This window comes from Alnus glutinosa, chromosome 1, assembly GCF_958979055.1.
Source record: "Alnus glutinosa chromosome 1, dhAlnGlut1.1, whole genome shotgun sequence".
Classification (NCBI taxonomy): Eukaryota; Viridiplantae; Streptophyta; class Magnoliopsida; order Fagales; family Betulaceae; genus Alnus; species Alnus glutinosa.
In genome coordinates this window covers 390968-410455 of record NC_084886.1, presented here as the reverse complement: position 1 = coordinate 410455, position 19488 = coordinate 390968, and the positions used below count along the sequence as shown (strand labels likewise).

The following is a 19488-nucleotide window of genomic DNA, read 5'->3' as shown; positions in this document are numbered from 1 at the left end:
ACCCAGTCCCCCCAGTCCTTTAAACATGTGAAAATTTCATGCTTTTTTTAATAGAATTTCCTCCAACTCTGTTTAGCAATATCAAAAAAGTGTTGTCACTACTCACTCCTCACTAGACCAGTGACCCAGCACCTCCTAGAATCACGAACTTCATACATGGAAGCCATCCAGATATAGATTTCTTGCTCTAGACCCAAGTCATAGATGAGAAAGGCATTCAACTCATGTCAGGAAATCCAATTTTGAAAACTACAAGCTACAATAGTCACCACAAACATATGAAAACTAACAGAAGTCACAATCCAACAAAAGAGAGCAAGACCTCCCCAGAAACACAGAAAGATTGAAGACGACACCAGTGATTAGATGCATACAGGACGGTGCAATAAAATCCCAAAGACAAAGTTATTAATTTAGACCTGCCAACCACCTGACCTAGATTAATTAACAGAAAGCTCCCGCCTCTTGTATCGCACCATCACCTTTCCTTTCACACCCACAACCATGGCATTCCAATCAATCTCAGGAAAAGGTGATACAAGCTCCAACTCAAAGTTCCTCAGCAAATGGCTCCATATTGCCTTTATCTGCAGGTATGCAAAGGGCTCACCAAGGCAACCATGCCTGCCACCTCCAAATGATATGTACGAGAATGCCCCAGCAGCCTTGTCTTCTTCTCTCCCAATGGCAAATCTGTCAGGATCATACCTCTCTGGATCCTTAAAAATATGGGGAAGGCGGTTTGCAAATGCTGGCGATGTGGCAACTATATGGCCCTTTGGGATGTCATATTCTTTTCCATCTCGGGTTGTCACACTAAAATCACTATGAGAGCTACGTAGCAGCATAATCAGTGGAGGGTGGAGCCTCAAGGCTTCCTTAATGCACCTATATAGCACGTCCATCTCAGACAAGATGTCATGATCAACCTTATTCCCATGCTTTCCCATCAGGTTTTTCTGCTCCTCCAACACAGCAGATAGGTACTCCTTGTGACGAAGGAGATAAGCCCCAGTCCAAGTGGAGGTGATGGAACTGGTGTGCTGCCCAGCAAATAGAGCGGCAATAAGCAAGCCAGTGACCTCGGCCTCTGTTGTTGGGCGGCCATCTTTGTACTTTGAGTCAATGAAGCTCTGCAGCATGTCATTCTCTGACTTGCCAGTACTTTTACGGGAAGCTATGATGTTTGCAAAGATCTCTGCAAGCTTCTTGCGGGCCCGGTCACGGCGTCGGTGAGCAGGAATGGGGAGGTATGGGAAGAGAACACTAATAGGGAGCATTCCATTGTCGAGGTCATGGAACAAAGCAGAAACATCATCAAAGAGCTTATCACGAACTTCTCGACCCAAGAGACATCTACTGGCTGTCAAGATGATTAGATGCTCCAGCTCATACTTTAGGTCCACCTCACCACTGTCTCCCCACTTTGAGAAGTAGTCCTGTCCAGTGCGAGTATAGAAAAGAATTAGGACCATATAGAAATCCATTTTGCAGAACAAGGTATAATGCAAAATCTAAGATATCAATTAACCTCACATCTATAAGCTACTCAAACAACATTCACACAAGTATGGTCAAGAGAGTAATTCAAATATCAACTGAAAATGCCTCCTGCAAAGCATAACATTCATTTAGAGTATGAAAGAATATTGAAAGCACTGCATAACTTAGCTGAAAATGGGGAAAATTAGAAGCAGAGTTCGAAGTGTGGCCGGTGACTTCTAGCCTGTACGTTAAACTATTGCAGATGAAAAGTACACACACAGCTTCACATCTAAAACTATAATTTAGCCACTGTCTATCTTTTAAATAGTACTGTATTATGTTTGTACTTACTTTGCATTAGTTTACTATATACAAATACAAATATTTTGCTTCCTAACAAAACATGCTTAACCACTTTGGGTAAATAACTCCCTTTTCTCAGGGATCTATGTGACATTTTGTAAAACTCCGCGCGCCTCCAAAGGCTTCTAAATTGGCAGGATTTATATGTATAGCCATTAATGAATGGGAAAGCTTAATTGACTGGATAACCGTACCTTTAGGTAAGAATTTATTAGATTAAAAAGAAAAATAAAAATCCTAAGGAGCACGCAATGTTTGCAATCTGAAGTCTAAACAATATTATTGTGAAGTTTTCTTATTTATCAAAAAAAAAAAAAAAATCGTAAACTGTATCAGTTCCTGAGCAATTATTGTACTCAAATATTATCCTTCTCCCCACAATCTGAGACGGCTCTATTATTTTATTTCGACCAAAGTTCAGGAGACGGAAATGTATCTATACATGTTGGTGGAAACGTCTTTATTACTTCATTTCAATCAATGCGGGCGGTATATTATTGGAGCTGTTCATAGAAGATTGCCTCAGCACTCGTTACATCTCAAACAAATTACATCTACTTTACAAGATGGAGCCTTTAAGACCTTTTTATACATATATAAATTACCGCTAACACGTGGAAGCAAATTAACAACAAACCCATCAAATACTACTTACCTCTGCTTCTGTAACCATCTGATTCACATATCCCTTCAGCTGATTCACCCTCAAGGCCTCTGTGAAGAACCGAAACTGTTCTTGCCGCACCGAGTAATCAACATCAAATACTACTCCAGGGCCGAAAGTTGGCACATTGAACTGGTAAACCTCCTGCTGGCTAAGATCAGACTCGGGGGCTTTAAAGAAGTGCGCCGAAACCTCAGGACCAATAAAGAAAGTAATTTTCTTGTTAACCAGACTCAATGTGAATACGCTCCCAAGCTTAGGGTACTCCTCCCTAAGCATCACAATCGGACCTTTTAGGAAGCGCATGAGCCCGCCGATCACAGGCCACGACTTAACAACTGGGGGGAGACGTTTTCTCGATCTAGGTATTATGAGCGCAGAAATGAGCTTGGCCACCACTAGAGTGGCCACAATGAGAAGACCCATGTTGAACAACTTGTTATCCGGATCCATCCTGATCGTAATTGGGTAAGGTTATATTTTAGGGATTCAACTGAAAAAAAATAAAATTCCAAAGACAAATTCAGAGCAATGTTAATCAATCACGTTACTGCAACTCTAATGGCAACATATTAAAACAACAAACAGAACTTCCTAGAGAAAATTCAGTTCAGATCTAAATGCTCCTTCACCAAAAAATGTCAAGTCAAAAGAATTATATAATGAGAGCGGACGAATCATCATCAACTTAGGTTGTTCGTCTCATCGCCGGCAATATAGATAATATATACAAATATAAGTATGAAATCCATCAATGTTGTATTAGTTGCACAGGAAATATGGGAAAATGAAGGAATATAGTACCAATAATGTGACGCCAGAATTAACCACTGCCGAAGACAAACTATCAGATTTAAAATGAGGCCAGTATTTCATTGATCGGGAACAAAAAAAAAAAAAAAAAGTTGTATTCCTTCTCTCGGCAATCAAACAGAGCATAAAAGAAAACCACGGAGATTACGATAAAAAATAGTGTAATTAGGGATATGTACCTGATTTCAGAGAGGAATGCCGAAGATAAGGAGAGAGAGAGAGATCAGAAGGTCATGTGAATTTGAGAGAGAGACGAGTGGAAGAGGGAGTGACTAGGCTTAAGCTAATTACTTCGTTTTCGTCCCGTCGTTTTAAAGGCCTTGGTGGGGTTTGGATTTAGTGAAGATTTTACAGCACCTACGCCAAAAGAGCGTGCGAGTGAGCCGAGCGGAGCCGTTTGTCTGAGTTAATCATACGAGTAAATTGAATAATGCTATTTTCACCTCGTTAATCAGGGATATTTTATATGGATTGACCTGATATATTTCAATTTTTTTTTTTTCATATTTTTTGAATAATTAATTTAAAAAGTTACTTTTTGAAACACACTACTAGTGCTAGCCTATATATACTCGTGCATGGGATTAAAAATGAAAAGAAAAGAAAAAACAGTATACTTGTTGTGTAGCTCAGCCTTGATTAGCTGGGCTCCTAGGATTTGCAAATCGGTGGGATTGTAAGGTGGTTTGTCTCAAACTGTGTCGCGTCGAGATTGGCGAAAAGGGTTCTTTTTAGTTTTTATCTCTCTCAACACGTGCACACGAGGGAAGGACAAGTCGACAAGACACAAGTGTGGGTCGGGTCCATGAGGACTAGACGACTGGAGACACTAGTGGACTTTGAGGCCCAAGTGGCATCTACTTTTCTTTTGCTGCCTTTGCTAGACGATGGTCGATGACTCGATGGGAGTCCAAGCCATCCAAGTTTCAGCCGCACTGAGTAAGCTAGTGAGCTCAATAGTCGATCCCTCTTTAAAGCTACCCACACTCTCAATCTCTATATTTTTGGGTGATTTTTAAAATTATCATTAGTTTTGATATAAATTTTTATTGAATTTTAATTCAATGGTAGTTTTAAAAAACATCTAAGGGTATGAAGAAGTGAGAGGGTATATAACATTACTCTAATACTCTTCTCTTTTTTTTGCCAAAATTGAAATATGTAAAGGCGTTGAAAAGGTTTTAGAAAAAAGTATTCAACCTGACTAATAAATGTTTTAATTAGACATTATAGCAAACATAATTACAAATTCTCTCTTAGAAAAATATAATGAAACAAGTATTTGTTTTTTGGATTTCACGTATGTTAATTAAGAGAAGGAAATCCTGTTTTTACTACACAAGAAAAGTGACGGTCAAAATCAAAGAGGGAAATCCTAGGCGGTTGTTTCTTCAGACAATATTGGAAAGAAAATTATAGAATTTGTGTTTGCTGGCTTGATTATAGATATTCAACTTCGTTACTTCCTGGTGTTTAAGTATGAATACTGTATTCATTCTTATGTAATTCACTTCCCAATTCCCATGCAGCTAAGAGAATTAAGAAACTATAGGGCTTGTTTGGATAGCATTAATCAATTAAGGGAAGGGATGTAATCCAACACCATTAAGATGAAAATAATCTCAAGTTCAGACAATGCCAAGCACAACAGAAAGGTCCAAAACTGTGTCACCAGCACGTCTACCCATAGAATCCCTCCCCTGTAAAACGTGAGAAATGACAATGATCCATATATCAAATATCATCATAACACACATGCATAGCATTTGTGGGCGGACATGTTTTAATGACTGGTGGGGAGGAGAAGAACCGACGAGTGAAAGGCACCAAGAGATGGGTGAGATTGAAAAAATTTAGATGACACAACCAGTGAAAATCATGTTGTAAGTATGTAATTTCTGCGTTGAATTTATAATGATGAGTCTTAACTTCTCCTCCACCGACCTACCAAAATTTGATTCATGTTGCATCACTAAAAGGAATATCAAACACCAGATTGTTTTTTGTGTTATAGTGTTACAAACATCTTTTCTTATTCAGACAACCGTTTGATATTAAAACATATTCATGAGTTTTTATGGAGGAAAAAACAAAATTTAAAAAGCTTTAACAAGTTTAATAAAATCGGATAGTCTCCGGTTCATTTCGGTTTCTTGAAAAGGAGAGACAAAAATTACCAAAATAATAATAATAATAATAATAAAATAACAATTTTGCTCCTCTTATTTAAAGAATCAGCCCCTCTCCAAATCTGGTTCGGTTCCAATTTTTATGGCATTTGATCTTCAAGCGTAATGACTGTTTCGTCATTATATATATACGACCTTTGAAAAGTCATCAGCTTACTCACTTCCATAAAACTTAAAAAAAAAAAAAAAAAAAAAAAAAAAAAAGGTCTTCTTCAATCTCATGGAGAGGGATACGTCTGACAACTAAAAGCTCTTTCTTAGAATTCTCTATACCAAGATTTTTTGTCCCAGAAGGAAAAAAAAAAAACACACACACACACACACACAGAGCATCTTCTTTTGTTTGACGCCTCTCTCTTTCCTCTTCATTTACCTTCATATTTAGAAGTGTTCCTGAGAGATTTTGTCAAAAGACCCGATCACTTTGAGTTGAATACTCCGGAAGGCACAAAATTAATCTTTAAAAACAACGCTCTTACCATTTTTCCGTTGTGGTTCTATAGCATTGTGAGATATTTCTTTGTTCTAATTTTAATTTCTTATATTCTATTTATCTTACTGCTAATTTTTTGGATTAATATTATTTAGTATCAACAAGATATTTTGCACCATCAAAAATATTTTTAAATCTTGTTCTTCCTATTCTTATCATTTTGACAATCAATGTTGATAGCGATAAATGACACATTATATTCAACCATCTATCATTGTAGATAAGAACTGGCTCAGATATCAATTACATTTGCTAAGAATACAAATTATACTCGGAAGAAAATTGGGATGACTTCAAGAAAGTGCAGTACCAGTAGAAAAGAGCCAAAAATCGAACAAGGAAATAAAAGAGCAGAAAATATTTAATTTTTCTCACACCAGCGTCTCGATCAATTTTCTTAAGTATTCAAGAGTCCGCATTCCAAGAATACATAATGAACTAGAAAATTTGTAAATCATGATGCAAAAGCAGCATTGATGATTTAGCACCTCCACTTCCCCAAAAAAGAAAACAAAGATTTTGCATAGTTGGGAAAGGTAATTAATTACTGAAGAATGCAGGAAAGGCACCTTACTCCTCATTCTTAACTATCTTCATCTTCTTTGATTTATGGTGATGAGAACGCCCGGAAGACCCCCCTGATGAAGTAACTGCACTATGACCTCGTCCTGAGTCTTGAGTAGAGCGCTCCACAGACCCAGGGGAATCATGCACACGTCTTCTTTTTGGAGTCTTTGATGGCTCCCCAACTTCAGATAAGGAACTTCTCTGTCTGCTACTATGTGTGGAAGCCGGATGTCCACTTGTCAATTGTGAGCTTCTAAGCATAGTACTTTGCGTAGAAAATTGTCGGGAAGAATTTGTCAATGACAATCCCCTAGATTTCTGAAAATGTCTCAAATTGTTGGAATTGGGTTTTTGAATTTCTTCAGGCTCTGGCTCATAGATAAGGGAAACGAGACGTGAAATCTTCCCAACTGCAAACACATATATACTAAATCATAGCCTTCATAGGAATGGACGAAGCACATAAACAATAATGTCAACAATAGCAACAACAATGGTAATAACAGCAATAATATTAATAATAGAGATAACCTATTCAAAAGATCATGCTACACAGACAGAATTGATCTCATATATGGGTAAACTGATCACATGTGACAAATGAAATACATTAAAACTAGAGGTTGGTGATGAAACTTCACAGGATCAAACACCAAAAACAATCCTTCAAACTGAGAAGCATAGATAACTTGATTGTATAAATTCCTGAACAAATATGTGATTTCAGAGTCTAACAAAAAACAATCGTGTATTTGTTTATTTATTTTTCTTTGCTAGGTAAATACTTTGGAAGACAAGACAATGAAACAAAGAACAGGGCTGAATAGAGAGGAAAAAACCTAAAGAAATCAAACTTCAAAATAGAAACCAAATGAACTAGACTAGGATAATTCCTCTCAGCCACTTCCTTTTCTCTTCAATGACTTCTAATGCTTACATAAGCATTCATAAAAAATAAATAAATAAATAAATAAAGAAGAGGAAGAAAAAAAAGAAAAATGAAAAATGAAAAAAAAGACAGCAGAATTGAAGGAACAACACCAAAATGGAGCCCGATAGACAACCTCATCTGAAAAGTTTATATTGTTGAAATAACACATCCAAATGAAGTGACTAAAACACATGGATATCAACACAAATAAGATAGAAATGTAAAAACTACTGATGCAACTTAATTCATATGGGTTAACACTGGATGAAGCTGGAAAGATATGGGGAAGATGGGGAAAAAATAAAAGAAAGACGCTTATTTACAAGCATACCAATTTTTGACTCTGATTCAGAGTTAAGAAAAACTGTTGCATTTGACTCTTGAGCCACAAAGCTGAGATCACAAACTTTTCCTGTCACAATGCACAAGATTGAATAAAATTAGTTCTGACAAATCATATGCTGCAAGCATTAATATTTAAATCAAGCTACATACAATGTTAGAATACACAACAAAAAATGGGCGCTGAGACTAGAGTTTTCCCCAAGTACTGATATAGATAATTTATATTTACCCGATTTATCCTCAAAACTGCCCGACTGTCCATCATGATGAAGCTGGAGTGAAACTTCCTGCCCATCCACTCCAGGAAGCTGCAATACCCATAGATCAATTGATAAACTCAAAGACTTGGCATGGTGACATCAAACTATAATGACAATATTCCAGTGACTGACATTCAAATAAGATCTTTTCACTGTTAGATCTTTGATGCTATGGGCGTCAAATCCAGAAAACTATTTTATGCTCTGGTTGAGCTCCCTCATTTCAAACCAGTTAATTTTGAGTTAAGAAGACAGGTAGACCACACTTTTAACACATAAGACAATTTTGCAAAACAAATTGGTATTGGCCCATCCAACCAATTCTAGGCTTAAAAAATTTATTTTTAAGGATGAAAAAAAAATTAACATGGCAATTAAAGTTTTTTAACAACCACGCACCATGTTGTTTTTGTTTTTTTTTGTCTTCCGCCCTAAAAACTGTGCCCGCATATGCCAAAGAATAAAACTTACTGGTTTCCTAGGTGGCAACCGAATGAGCCAAAGTTCTGTGGAGTCTGTCGAACTAAGATCGATGAGTGGTTCCTTGGCCTCTAACTGAAATTCTGGAGGAGGTTTGTAACCTTGTTCATCGTCAGAATCCATTCCCTCAATCTTTAAGTCACAAACAACCAACTGTATTTCCAAAAAGTAAAGCAACATAACAGTCGGCTGAGAAATAAGAAAAAAGAAAAAAAACACATAAACAATCACAAGCATTTAGTCGAACACCTTTTTAGCAACACCGACTTAATCAATTTTTTTTTTTTTAAAATACACCCATTGTATGAATTTCGAGCTACTAATTCCCGAGAAAGGACAAGTACTCAACAACTAACCCAAGTCACTGGAATAAATTTCGATTTTTTTTTAGCAGTTTTCAGTGTAGACTAGTTTCGTCTAAAGCCACAGCATGAGTGGTTCCCCTTCTTTGCTCAGTTTTCTAGGCAAACAAACAGAGTCTACATAGATAATGAAACTAGAGGGATTATGTAAGCTAAGAAATATAAAAAAAAAGCAATACCTTGATTATCAGAAGAACAACGACGCGGGAAACGGCTGGGATGCAGAGTGGTGCACTGCGCGCCCTCGTCCTTTCCCTACCAGCCCTTGTGATGGGTTTTGGACATAACCGTTGAGTTTTGTATTAAAGGCTGGATATATTTGTCATTCTAGGGTTAATGGCCAAGGAAGAAGGAAAGGAAAGAACAGAGATGCGTTGTATGATTGTATCAGGAGGCGGAAGACGCGAGAAGGAAAATCAGCTGGGATTCGGGACGGCGGTTTGTGTAGTTTAGTAACTTTAGTTGGTGTTTGAACGGTGCGTTTTATCTTTGTATTCATTGTTAGTGGGTTGGGCTTTGCAACTGTCTGATAGGCCTAGCGGGTGAAAAGGTCTATATAACGAGGCCCATTCCTTTTGGGAGAGAAGAGTGTTATTGTTCAAGTTTCCTTGCTCATTGCTCAATTCGATACAATCAATTCAATTCCATAGAATTGGACAACTACACTCGTACCATATCATGTTAAATTTTCCTTTTAGTTGGTAGATTTTTTATTTTAATAAAATCATTAATAAGGCGACGCATGACTTAGTTCAGGTGACCGTTATTCGTTAAACAGTTTACAGATCAAGTTTGGATAAAATAAATTCTGAATGTATTTGTGGTATTGTTTTGTTAAAGTAATTTGCTCTATTTTCCTGATTGAATTATAAATGTGTTATTGTATTATTCAAAAAATAAAAAATAAAAAAATTCATATCACATTCATCTAATTCCAAATTTCAATTCCTAAATACTCTCTCTAACAGAAAAAAACCCCTTTATAGTCCTACGGCCCAAGTCGCGCCCTCTTATGGTTTTATGTGAAAAAAGTTAGCCGCAAAATATATATATATATATATATATATATATATATATATATATATATATATATTAAATAAAAAAAGCCAACACTACCTACTTTTTTAAAGAATGACATAAAATTTCACTTAAAATACGTTATCTCAGCAAATATGACATGAATATGATAAATAAATAGGTGTGAAGATAATCATTAATCTTTTTTTTTAAAAATAATTTTGTGGCTTGTCAAGCATTCTTAGTAGCCTCACCAAATTTTACTCACCAAAATAACTAAAAATTACTTTTTTCTATTCTGGTGAGCCACTTTATTAAAATTTCCCTAGCACCCTTATCATTTTAACTAGTCAATATTCACTATTCCATTTAAATAATAATTTTTTCATATTTATTTATTTTTTCTCTATATAATCATTTTACAAAAAATCATTCATATCGATGAAATAAAGACATTATCGTGTGAAAGATGGGAGAAGAAAATGAGAGAAAAAATGAAAAAAGTGTGCTAATCATGTGAAAGAGAAAGGTAAAACAAAATTTGGTGAGTGGGTTGTTGAGTGAAAATGCCTTATCTAATTTGGTTAGTAATTTCAGTCATCAAATTTTTTTGGTTAAAATGGTGGGCTGCTGGGAGTGGTTTTTCAGGATTTTCATCAAATTAGCTCACCAAAATAGCTAAAAAACTATTTTGATGAGGCTACTAAGAATGCTCACTCTCACAAGTTAGTTTCATTTAGGTTATAAATGAATGATTCACGGTGAGTAATAAATTGTTTAAACTAGGACCGTCAATTTTGCTGATTTTATGCATAATCTGAAAGGGATGCCTTATGGAACAATTATTTGCTAATAGTGTGGAGAGAAGTATATAATTGAAATTAAAAAAAAATAATAAAAAAAAAACAAAAAAAAAATAAAAAAAAATTGAAAACTTAAAAAAATTGATGAACTGCTACCATGCTCACCAAATTTAATGAATACTATTCACTCACAAAATATTAAAAGTATATAAAATTTTAATTTCTAACATTCTCTCCTTCTCAATAAAAAATAAGTAATATTGAAAAATAATATTTAAATAAAATAGTGAAAATGAATAGCTAAAATAGAGAGCTACGTGTTTAAAAAAAAAAAGAATAGTTAAAATACAAAAAATTGATTTTTTTTAGTTAAAATAAAGAACAAAATTGCTAAATTAAGGTCCGTTTGGGTTTGCGATTTTAAAAAGTGCGATTTAAAAATAACGATTTTAAAATGTGCGATTTAAAAAAGTGATTTTTAAAAACGCAGTTAAGCGTTTGGCAAAATTGCAGTTTGGCCTTTAAAATCGCAGATTAACCTTTTAAAATACTGCGTTTTCAAAAAAGCACCCTATTGCCTGCGATTCGAATAAACAATTTTATGCGTTTTTAAATTGTAATTTCCAAACGGTTTATTTTCTGTGATTTGGTTTAAAATCGCATTTTTTCTATACAAAATTACAATCTCAAACGCACCCTAAATGCGAATACTCTAAATACCAATCTTGGGCCAATTTTAACTCGGCCCAAATTCTACTCTTTTGTTTGGGGGCAAATATAGTCCAAAGTCTAGGAAGTTGAAGTTGGAGTATTTGGTGGTTGTGTCGGAAGTGGCGTAAATTGGTGAATTTGGGCATGCGCATGCAGCTCATTTGGATCATAACAAAGTCCAACACCTCCCCCATTCATGAATAGTTGTGCTGTCCATGAAGTTTACAAAACGAGGGCCCAAAGATGTCTACATCTAATGAATCACATAAATAGTTCACGACCATGCTAACCAAAGTACCAAACCAATCTCAACTTAGTTCAGAAAAAGAAAAAAGAAAAAATAAAATTTAAATTCGATTAGCAACCCCCTTTATATATATATAAAATCGACAATGTAATTCCAACCCAAGGTTGACAGATTTTATCCGGCCGGCAGTTATAGGGGGCTAGTTTTATATTAGAGTTATAATAAATTTTTTCAATGGAAACTCTTCTCCCATGAAAAGAAAAGTTTCGGTGGGGGAGGGAGGCTTCACGCCTCCCTCCTCCCTTGGTTTTTTGGGTGTTAGTTAGTCTCCCACCCTTTAGGGGTGTGAAAGTTTTGTCTCCTCGGTGTTGATCCGGATGAGTTTACTTTGTTTTTCTAGTTTAGTTTGTGGCGGCAAGAGAGTTCTTTGTGGAGGATGTCGGAGGGGTGTGGTTGATCTCGGCGTGTTGACGGCGGAGTTTAGTGGCCTTGCGTTCTCATGGTCGGATTTTGGTGGCTAGATCTACGTTTTTCCGTCGTCTTCTGGTGGACACACGCCTTCTTGTCTTTTTCGCCATCAGTCTCCGGTGTTTCTACCGCTCTTCACGGCTGTGCGGGTTCACGGTGGTCGGTGCGTGGGCTTCACACGCCAGTGCTTTCTTTCTGATTTGGGCGCGCATGAGGGCTTCAAACCGCATGTTTTTTCGGTGTGTATGGTGGGGCTGTGGAGATCGGAGGTTTTTCGATGTTTGGGGGTTGAAGGGATGTTCTGGCGCTGGCGCGTGTGTTACACGCGCCGCCACAGACGGTGGCGCTTTCGGAAGACAGATTCCTCTTTGAGCTCTCCTGTGTTTGTTTTAGTTGTGGGTTTTTCTGGCAGTTTGTATAGTAATTGTACTAATTCAGTCATTGGCTTTTGCCCAGTTTGTATGACCGACTCCTTATTCAAGTAAAGGTATATGTCAACGCAGAGGCACCATTCTGTTTGGTTGGATTATTTTAGTTGCAACTGTCTGTATTTATTTGAGTCTTTTGACTCAAATTGATTGTACACCTAGGGTAGATGTATACTGCAATGGATGCTTGTTGTATGTATGCTGTAATGCTTGTTGTAATGTTTGGTTATATCAACGAAAGTTTCAACTTTCCTTCAAAAATCCATTACAAAGCCCTTGTACGGAAAATTAAAACAAAATAACAAAAACTAAAAGATTACATGAAACCCTCGTAGAAGCTTCTTAAAATTAAATGGGAGTCGGCAGCAAAAATTAAAGCTTCTTCATTCCAACATTGTTTCACCTTTCAATCCAAACCGGAGTGTACCACCAACTGAAAGATTCGCCAATAAACCTTTGAGCCTTCTTGTAGTCCCTTCCAACAACGTTGTAGACGACGCACTTCGATTCGGGTCCATAGTTGGCAACAAAAAGCTTCTTCTTCGTCTTTTCATTCAGCGCCAACACATGACAACAAGACCCATATGGAGCAAGAAACACTGAGATATCACCCAAGTCCTCCTCCTCCTCCCAAGCCGCCATCCCATGTTCAAGATTCAATTTATAAAGCTTTTCAATAACACCACAAGCTCCTTTCTTTCCTGCAAATATCTCTCCATTGAATTCCACCAGAAAAGAGATGCAAACCTTCTGAAACTCCTTGCTCAGAATAAGGTTCCAACTCCCATCCTTCACATCAAAAGTACCGACTCTTCCGCATGAATCCACACAGTACAACACCTCCTTGCTACAAACTGTTTGAATAACATTACTTATGATGAGAGGCTTTGTATTAAATTTATATGCATGGGGGATCCAACTCTCCTGACCCCCCATAAGAAAAGTGTCGACGTGAAGCTCGCATGCATCATTGAAAGTAGACGATTTAATTGCATATACAGTGCAACTAGGGGAAGTAGGGGGGGCAGAGAATGCCGCGGCATTGATAATGCGATTGCTATATGGGAGGTCGATTCTTTGACGTATTAAGGGGTTGAAGAAAAAAAGAGAAGAGGTTTCTCTTGATAATATGAGTAGCCAACCGTATCGAGAAGCAAGACACTCTGCCTGACATTCAAGCTCTTGAAGGTGAACGATGTCGAAGGTCCTTCGGACTGGGTCGAAGAAGCCATGCTTGGTGTCCCCGGAGATTTCTCCCAGTAAGAATAACAATGGTGGCTTTGTTGGAGACCCAACATTCTTGCTGTCGTTGGTGTTGGATTCTTCTTCTGCAGTATCGAAAATAGCACCCATGAGTGTAGAGAAAAATAAGATCAATGCTTGGATATCTTCGCAATCACAAAACTGTGCATTCGCTGCTTCTGTTATTTGTTTATATATACACGTCCTTGAGCTAGTCTCCTTTCAGGATTCGTAGTGTGGTATTGACCAATGGGGTTGCAACACATAAATACTCCAAGCCAAATAAGCTACCGTCTGTTCCGGGTTTTAGTTGTTTCCTTTTAGGATTTGGGATTGTGATATTAATTAGGGGGATTGCAACACGTGTTAATCCAAACCAAATAGTTCCGGTCCGTTTCGTCTCCCTTTCGGATTTAATTATGAGGCCCAAATTTATTTGCGAGGAAGTCATACGTTGTGGATTCTAGGAGACGGACATGGCCTTTTGAATACTCTTTATGGGCCTATTTTGGCCTGAATCTAACAGTCGAGAACTGACAGTATTTTGATGGCACACTGTTTGGACTGCTCCGCGGCCCAAATCTAATAGCTGAAAAGACAGACCGGTTATATGTCTCAGGTCCAAACAACAGGACAAAATCTTTTTAGTTTCTTCTTTTCGTTCATTGAATGTCTATTAGTAAAGGCTTCTACTCTTTTCAAAAAAGAAAAGAAAAGTAAAGGCTTCTACTTTCGGTTGATAGATTCAGTTCTTACGCGAGCAGTACATCACCTACCCAATCGCTTGAATAAAACCTCCGCCTACTAATTTTGAGATTGCTTTTAAGTCAATTGGTTTGCCTGGACAGGGATATATTAATTGGCCTGTCTTGAATTCACAGGGCGAGAAATGGCAGCCCCATGTGCTCTTAAAGCAAGCAGGTAGGATGAGCCACCAGTAGTAAATGGGTGCCCCATGTAGACTCCTAAAGAAAGGGTGGATGGGCTTATGCTACGAACTAGCTTCTCACCGTTAATGCTTCACAGGCTCTAGCTCAGGAATTTGCTGGGATGTTGTGAAGCCAGCCGAAAGTCAAAGAAAATAGTTTTGAGATTCTTTCCTTCGATGAGGAATTGGGGTCTATATTCACATTGGGTGTCAAAAACTACGACAAATAGAAAACTGCCTTTCATCTACTACATGATGATTGCTTACATAGAAAAGTGACTCTTTTCAAATACAAAATCCATGAAGAGGAAAATTATACATGGGAAAAATGGCACCTATCCAACTAATGCTCCCCTATTTAGCCCACCGAAGGGGTGTTCCTTTTGTTGGATACATCCCGCTTCCCCCCCATCTCAAGTTTATCATGAGCTGCTCTGTACTGGTATTTATGTGCTGAATATAGAAAAGCACAGAAATTGATTAGACTCAAAACTGTAAGCAGCCAGTACAAATAATCAAATCTCCCGGTGTTTATGTTTTGGGACAACCATGATGGCTGCCCTTTTTCTGCGTTCCCTGTAACGGATTTGATGATGCTGTTCAATATAGTGGCTGCAAAGCAACCTAAACCACCGGCTAGAGCAGCATAAGCAGATCCTATGCTCTTCATGGCATCTGGGGCTTCCTCATATAGGAATTCTAGTAATCCCACTACGGAAAATACTTCAGCTATGCCAATCAGGCAATATTGAATCAACAACCAGTATGCACTTAGGTTGGGCATCTGAGTTAAGAAACTCATCTCAAACCCATGTTTTACTGCATAACTTCTGCGGAACCATTCAAAAACTCCAGCCCATGCCACAGAAAGAATTGAAACTACCAGACCAATGCCTATCCGTTGAAGCTGAGAAGCTCCATGAGGATGACCAGTGAAGCGTCTCGATAATGGGACAAATGTGGAGTAATAGAGAGACAATATGAAAAATATGCTGAGGCCAGGAAATACGGGCATGCACGTTACGGGGAGCTTCAGATGACCCATGTGGGTATTTAGAGTATAGGCTTGTTGCACTGAGAGAGTCAAAAACTCTGTTAAGATTACGTTCAGCATTATCGTGCAAGCTGGTATGGGGATTAGTTTTAAAAGGATCTTGACCTCCTCTACTTGACTCACAGTGCAAAGCCTCCAAGGACTCGGATCAGCACCATCTTCTTCCAGCTGCAACGCTGCCTTGTCCAAACATCTGCCCACATAGCCCCAGATATCATTTACTCATATTAATGAAATATTGGTAACAATTTATGGACCAGAACAGGAAATTTAAAAGATCTAGCAGGAAGTAGCTGGGAATATAATGGAAAGGAAGGGTCTGCTGTACCTAAAATCATCAGTGTGAGCTATCTTTCGGCTACCCTTTATTGCAGATTGTTTGCCACGAACCTCGTACAAGCCTATTAACTCACTGCTAGAGAATGAGGCTTTTCTCTTCCCGAATGCAGCAACCAAGACTTGGGCAACCCGTGTGAGAGGGCTGCCTCCTGGCAACCGATGCCTATACAGAGGAGTGCCAATAAAGAATACCACGTTTGATATGCCCATAGCTATTGCCAGTGAGCCAAAGGCAGATCCCCATCCATGTTTCATTTGAATGTATACTACAGCGGTGAAGGCCACAATTGCCCCAACAGTAACAGAAAGATAGAAAAAGTTGAAAAACCTATCCAGGTGAGCTTTGTAATCTTTACTTGTTTCATCAAACTGATCAGCCCCAAAAGAAGAAACACATGGCCTTATACCTGCAGCTCCAAATGCAGTCACATAAAGGACGGTGTAGAGGTAAATCATCTGCCATTGTTTTGCAGGTTGACAATTGCCTAACAAGAGGGATAGCTGATCACAATGATCTTGGTTTGGCACAAAGATGCTCATTGTTGCACATAGGGTTATTCCTATCAAACCCTCCATGAAAGAAAATAAAACAAGAATTTCATAATTACAATCAGCCAAATAACTTCGGTATACGAAAACATAACAACTCTGTAGCCGTAGCCATTGATTGGGAAAAAGATAAATCAATTATATATGTTCAATATCATTTCATATACATGGGTTCATACAGTGCAAATCCTACCGCAAGATAGATTGTCGTGAAGATTGCTATTGTCCAATATCGTCCGAGATATGCATCAGCAAGAAAACCACCAAGGACAGAGGATACCTGCGATATTCCTAGGAAATTGTTTACAGCATTTGATGAACTGGCAAAGGGTCTATGCATTACATAGAACATAAAGGCCACCATATTCACCGAAAGGCCAAAATAAGCCATTCTCTCCGCCATCTCATTCCCTGGACAAACAAAGATTCAAGCTCACTACAACTAATCATATCCCATAATTCTTTGGCCAAATGCAACGCACAAAAACACACTCGCAGAACTCCTCAACTTGGCTTAATTTACGCATCTATTTGAATTAAACCTGGGGGGATTCTTCATTTGTTAACGACAACAACAGCAAACAACATAAGATATATAAGTCATTTTCATTTTCTTTTCCAGAGTTTGCCCAGCAACCAAAGAAGAGGACTACAAAGGAACAGAAATTTTAAGTTGTTTACCGAATATGAAGAAGGCGGCAATCCAGCCACCCGTCTTCGAAAGATCAGCAATAGGTTTTCCATGGATGTTAACCGGTGTAGTACCCCCGGTATAGCCACGCCCGAATGCCGTCCGCCTATCATCAGATTCAATGAAAAAGATTCCAAGCTTCTTTCTCTGAACGGAGTCAGAATTTCCATCCAAAGTAGTTGGTGTCTCAAGCCCAACTTCAGGTGACTTGATTTCTCTGGCACCCATTAATTCCTCAACTTCCTGGAAAAACCCAAACACCATAAAAGTTTTAGAAATTCTGAAGTTTAGTAACAATTTAGAAACTTATGAAAGATCACCAAGTTCCAACTCCTACGAAAGCCGCGCGAGGTTTCTTTTGTTGAGAGAACAAAGTGCGAGTTAAAAACAAAAGAGAAATATCATTCGTAAATAGTAAGAAACAAGCTGCATAGCCTTACAGTGGAACAGTCTATGAAGTTTTAGTGTGACCGTTCACCGAACTCTGCATATGTGAAGAGCTATATTATATATGCATATTCACCAGTGAAAGAAGTCTTCTTATCGGGACAGTTAGCCAGCAAATTGAACCCAAAATAGCCATCACAATAATAAAGGCCGGGGATCCACCCAACCCGTGAAGTCTCATATAAGACGATTTAAACGCAATAAATGGATATAGCAAAAAAATTAAATATATTAGGCATCCATCTCTCTCTCGGCCTCAGCCTGTCTGTCTGTCTGTCTGTCTGTCTCTCTCTCAGCTACTGTACGTAATAAAACCAAGGGGCAGGCTGCTTAACTTGATCATTGTGAAATATGGTTAGACATCTGATCTCTCTCTCTCCCTCTCCCTCTCCCTCTCTCTCACAGCTAGTATAATGCAACCAAGTGGTATAGGTTGATTAATCTGAGTGTGAAATATGGTTAGACGTCAATATCTTTCGAAAGTCAAGGATGTTGCATCCTTAAATGCATGCTCCATGTTGCTTTCGATCTTCTCCATATATGGGTTTCGCACTAGCAACGGCCAATCCCTAGCTTTGTCACATATTACAGATTAATTACTGCATGGTCTTTTTATCACTGCTGTTTTGTCCGACAATTGATGGGCTTGTTTGGTAAGGAAAGGGGAAGGAAGGGGAATTGGTAGTGAGAGTTAGAATCGATAGATGTGATATAAAGTAAAAAGAATTTGTATGGAAAAGTAAAAGAAATTTGTATTGTAGTGAATTTTTTTTATTTAAATAAAAAAAAATTATTGAGGTGATATAAAATTGAAATGTTTTAAAGTTAATTATTTTTAGGATAAGTGAGGAAGGGAAATGAGAATTCTCCTTCCTTTGCCAAACAAGCCCGATATATATGGGTGCGATATATAGTTAGAACAGTTTTTTGACCAACATCAGAAATTAAAAAAAAAAAAATAACAATAATAATTCATTAAAAGAGAAGGCTAAATTCTAAGCATTTTTTTTATAAAAAAAATCCTGGGGACTTTTCTGATAACTTTGTTGAATAAAAGAGTGCAACGAATTAATTTAAGAAGATTAAGGAAAATGTATCACCTTATCGGAAACGAATCTTCTTCGGTCCATTTTAAATGAACTAGAGAATATCAAGTTTTTGTAAAAATAAGACAAAATTATCCTTTCATAATTCTTTAGACAATTTTGTCCTTCCTTTTACAAGGATTGAATACTCTCAAGTTCATATCGGGATAATGAGATAAATATTGGTCGTCATCCTTTAAAAAAAAAAAATTTGGTGCCGCAAAAATAAAAGTAATATTACTATGATAACCCGAATTTGTATTGTTATGATATTGCCTTTTTTTTTTTTTTTTTTTGGGTGACATGATTTTGCCTTTTAAGCAATCACCGAGAATATATTCCAAAAAAAAAAGTCATCATTGAGGACAGGTGTGACATCATTTACACCGTTTAATACATAATTAAATCTTAACTATTAAATAGCCTATGAAATGGAGAGAATCCTAATCCAATGCATCATTAAATCCTAACTATTAAATAGCTCATGAAATGGGGAGTACGAGTCATTACCTTTTTTTACCAAACCA

At 37.5% G+C, this 19488-nt stretch overlaps 4 protein-coding genes across 6 annotated transcripts; all 4 read right to left on the bottom strand.

The window, feature by feature from the left end:
- Positions 1-203: 203 nt before the first annotated feature.
- LOC133863660 (sterol 14-demethylase) lies at positions 204-3656 on the bottom strand. Of its 2 annotated transcripts, none has more exons than XM_062299702.1 (3): positions 3505-3656; positions 2504-3005; positions 204-1439 (listed from the first exon to the last, which is right to left on the bottom strand). In XM_062299702.1, exons 2-3 carry the CDS (start codon positions 2963-2965, stop codon positions 441-443), a joined length of 1461 nt encoding a protein of 486 aa, XP_062155686.1. In that variant the 5' UTR covers positions 2966-3005; positions 3505-3656; the 3' UTR covers positions 204-440. The 2 variants fall into 2 exon arrangements, with proteins under 2 accessions (XP_062155686.1, XP_062155694.1); XM_062299710.1 differs by having other exon boundaries at positions 2504-2966; positions 3505-3631.
- A 2683-nt stretch (positions 3657-6339) lies between these two features.
- LOC133858371 (mediator-associated protein 2) lies at positions 6340-9399 on the bottom strand. Its single transcript, XM_062293829.1, has 5 exons — positions 9132-9399; positions 8582-8743; positions 8080-8158; positions 7837-7917; positions 6340-6984 (listed from the first exon to the last, which is right to left on the bottom strand). The coding sequence occupies exons 2-5, from the start codon at positions 8711-8713 to the stop codon at positions 6578-6580; spliced, it is 699 nt and encodes a 232-aa protein (XP_062149813.1). The 5' UTR covers positions 8714-8743; positions 9132-9399; the 3' UTR covers positions 6340-6577.
- A 3626-nt stretch (positions 9400-13025) lies between these two features.
- LOC133858360 (F-box protein At1g49360-like) lies at positions 13026-13979 on the bottom strand. Its single transcript, XM_062293818.1, has one exon. The coding sequence runs from the start codon at positions 13977-13979 to the stop codon at positions 13026-13028; it is 954 nt and encodes a 317-aa protein (XP_062149802.1).
- A 1042-nt stretch (positions 13980-15021) lies between these two features.
- On the bottom strand, positions 15022-18275 carry LOC133863644 (protein NRT1/ PTR FAMILY 6.1). Of its 2 annotated transcripts, XM_062299685.1 has the most exons (5): positions 17870-18275; positions 17420-17672; positions 16932-17149; positions 16179-16759; positions 15022-16043 (listed from the first exon to the last, which is right to left on the bottom strand). In XM_062299685.1, exons 2-5 carry the CDS (start codon positions 17655-17657, stop codon positions 15155-15157), a joined length of 1926 nt encoding a protein of 641 aa, XP_062155669.1. In that variant the 5' UTR covers positions 17658-17672; positions 17870-18275; the 3' UTR covers positions 15022-15154. The 2 variants fall into 2 exon arrangements, with proteins under 2 accessions (XP_062155669.1, XP_062155675.1); XM_062299691.1 differs by lacking the exon at positions 17870-18275 and having other exon boundaries at positions 16932-17018; positions 17420-17551.
- Positions 18276-19488: the final 1213 nt, after the last annotated feature.

What these genes read in the sequence shown, in the direction of transcription:
- LOC133858371 (XM_062293829.1), bottom strand. Translation starts at nt 8,713, where the DNA reads ATGGATTCTGACGATGAACAAGGTTACAAACCTCCTCCAGAATTTCAG. An exon ending in GGTTGCCACCTAGGAAACCA is followed by an intron (nt 8,159 to 8,581) that starts GTAAGTTTTATT and finishes TGGGTATTGCAG; the next exon opens with CTTCCTGGAGTGGATGGGCA. An exon ending in TGAATCAGAGTCAAAAATTG is followed by an intron (nt 6,985 to 7,836) that starts GTATGCTTGTAA and finishes ATGTGTTTGCAG; the next exon opens with TTGGGAAGATTTCACGTCTC.
- LOC133858360 (XM_062293818.1), bottom strand. Translation starts at nt 13,979, where the DNA reads ATGGGTGCTATTTTCGATACTGCAGAAGAAGAATCCAACACCAACGAC.
- LOC133863644 (XM_062299685.1), bottom strand. Translation starts at nt 17,657, where the DNA reads ATGGGTGCCAGAGAAATCAAGTCACCTGAAGTTGGGCTTGAGACACCA. An exon ending in TCACGACAATCTATCTTGCG is followed by an intron (nt 16,760 to 16,931) that starts GTAGGATTTGCA and finishes TCTTTCATGGAG; the next exon opens with GGTTTGATAGGAATAACCCT. An exon ending in GCTCACACTGATGATTTTAG is followed by an intron (nt 16,044 to 16,178) that starts GTACAGCAGACC and finishes CTATGTGGGCAG; the next exon opens with ATGTTTGGACAAGGCAGCGT.
- LOC133863660 (XM_062299702.1), bottom strand. Translation starts at nt 2,965, where the DNA reads ATGGATCCGGATAACAAGTTGTTCAACATGGGTCTTCTCATTGTGGCC. An exon ending in AGATGGTTACAGAAGCAGAG is followed by an intron (nt 1,440 to 2,503) that starts GTAAGTAGTATT and finishes CGCACTGGACAG; the next exon opens with GACTACTTCTCAAAGTGGGG.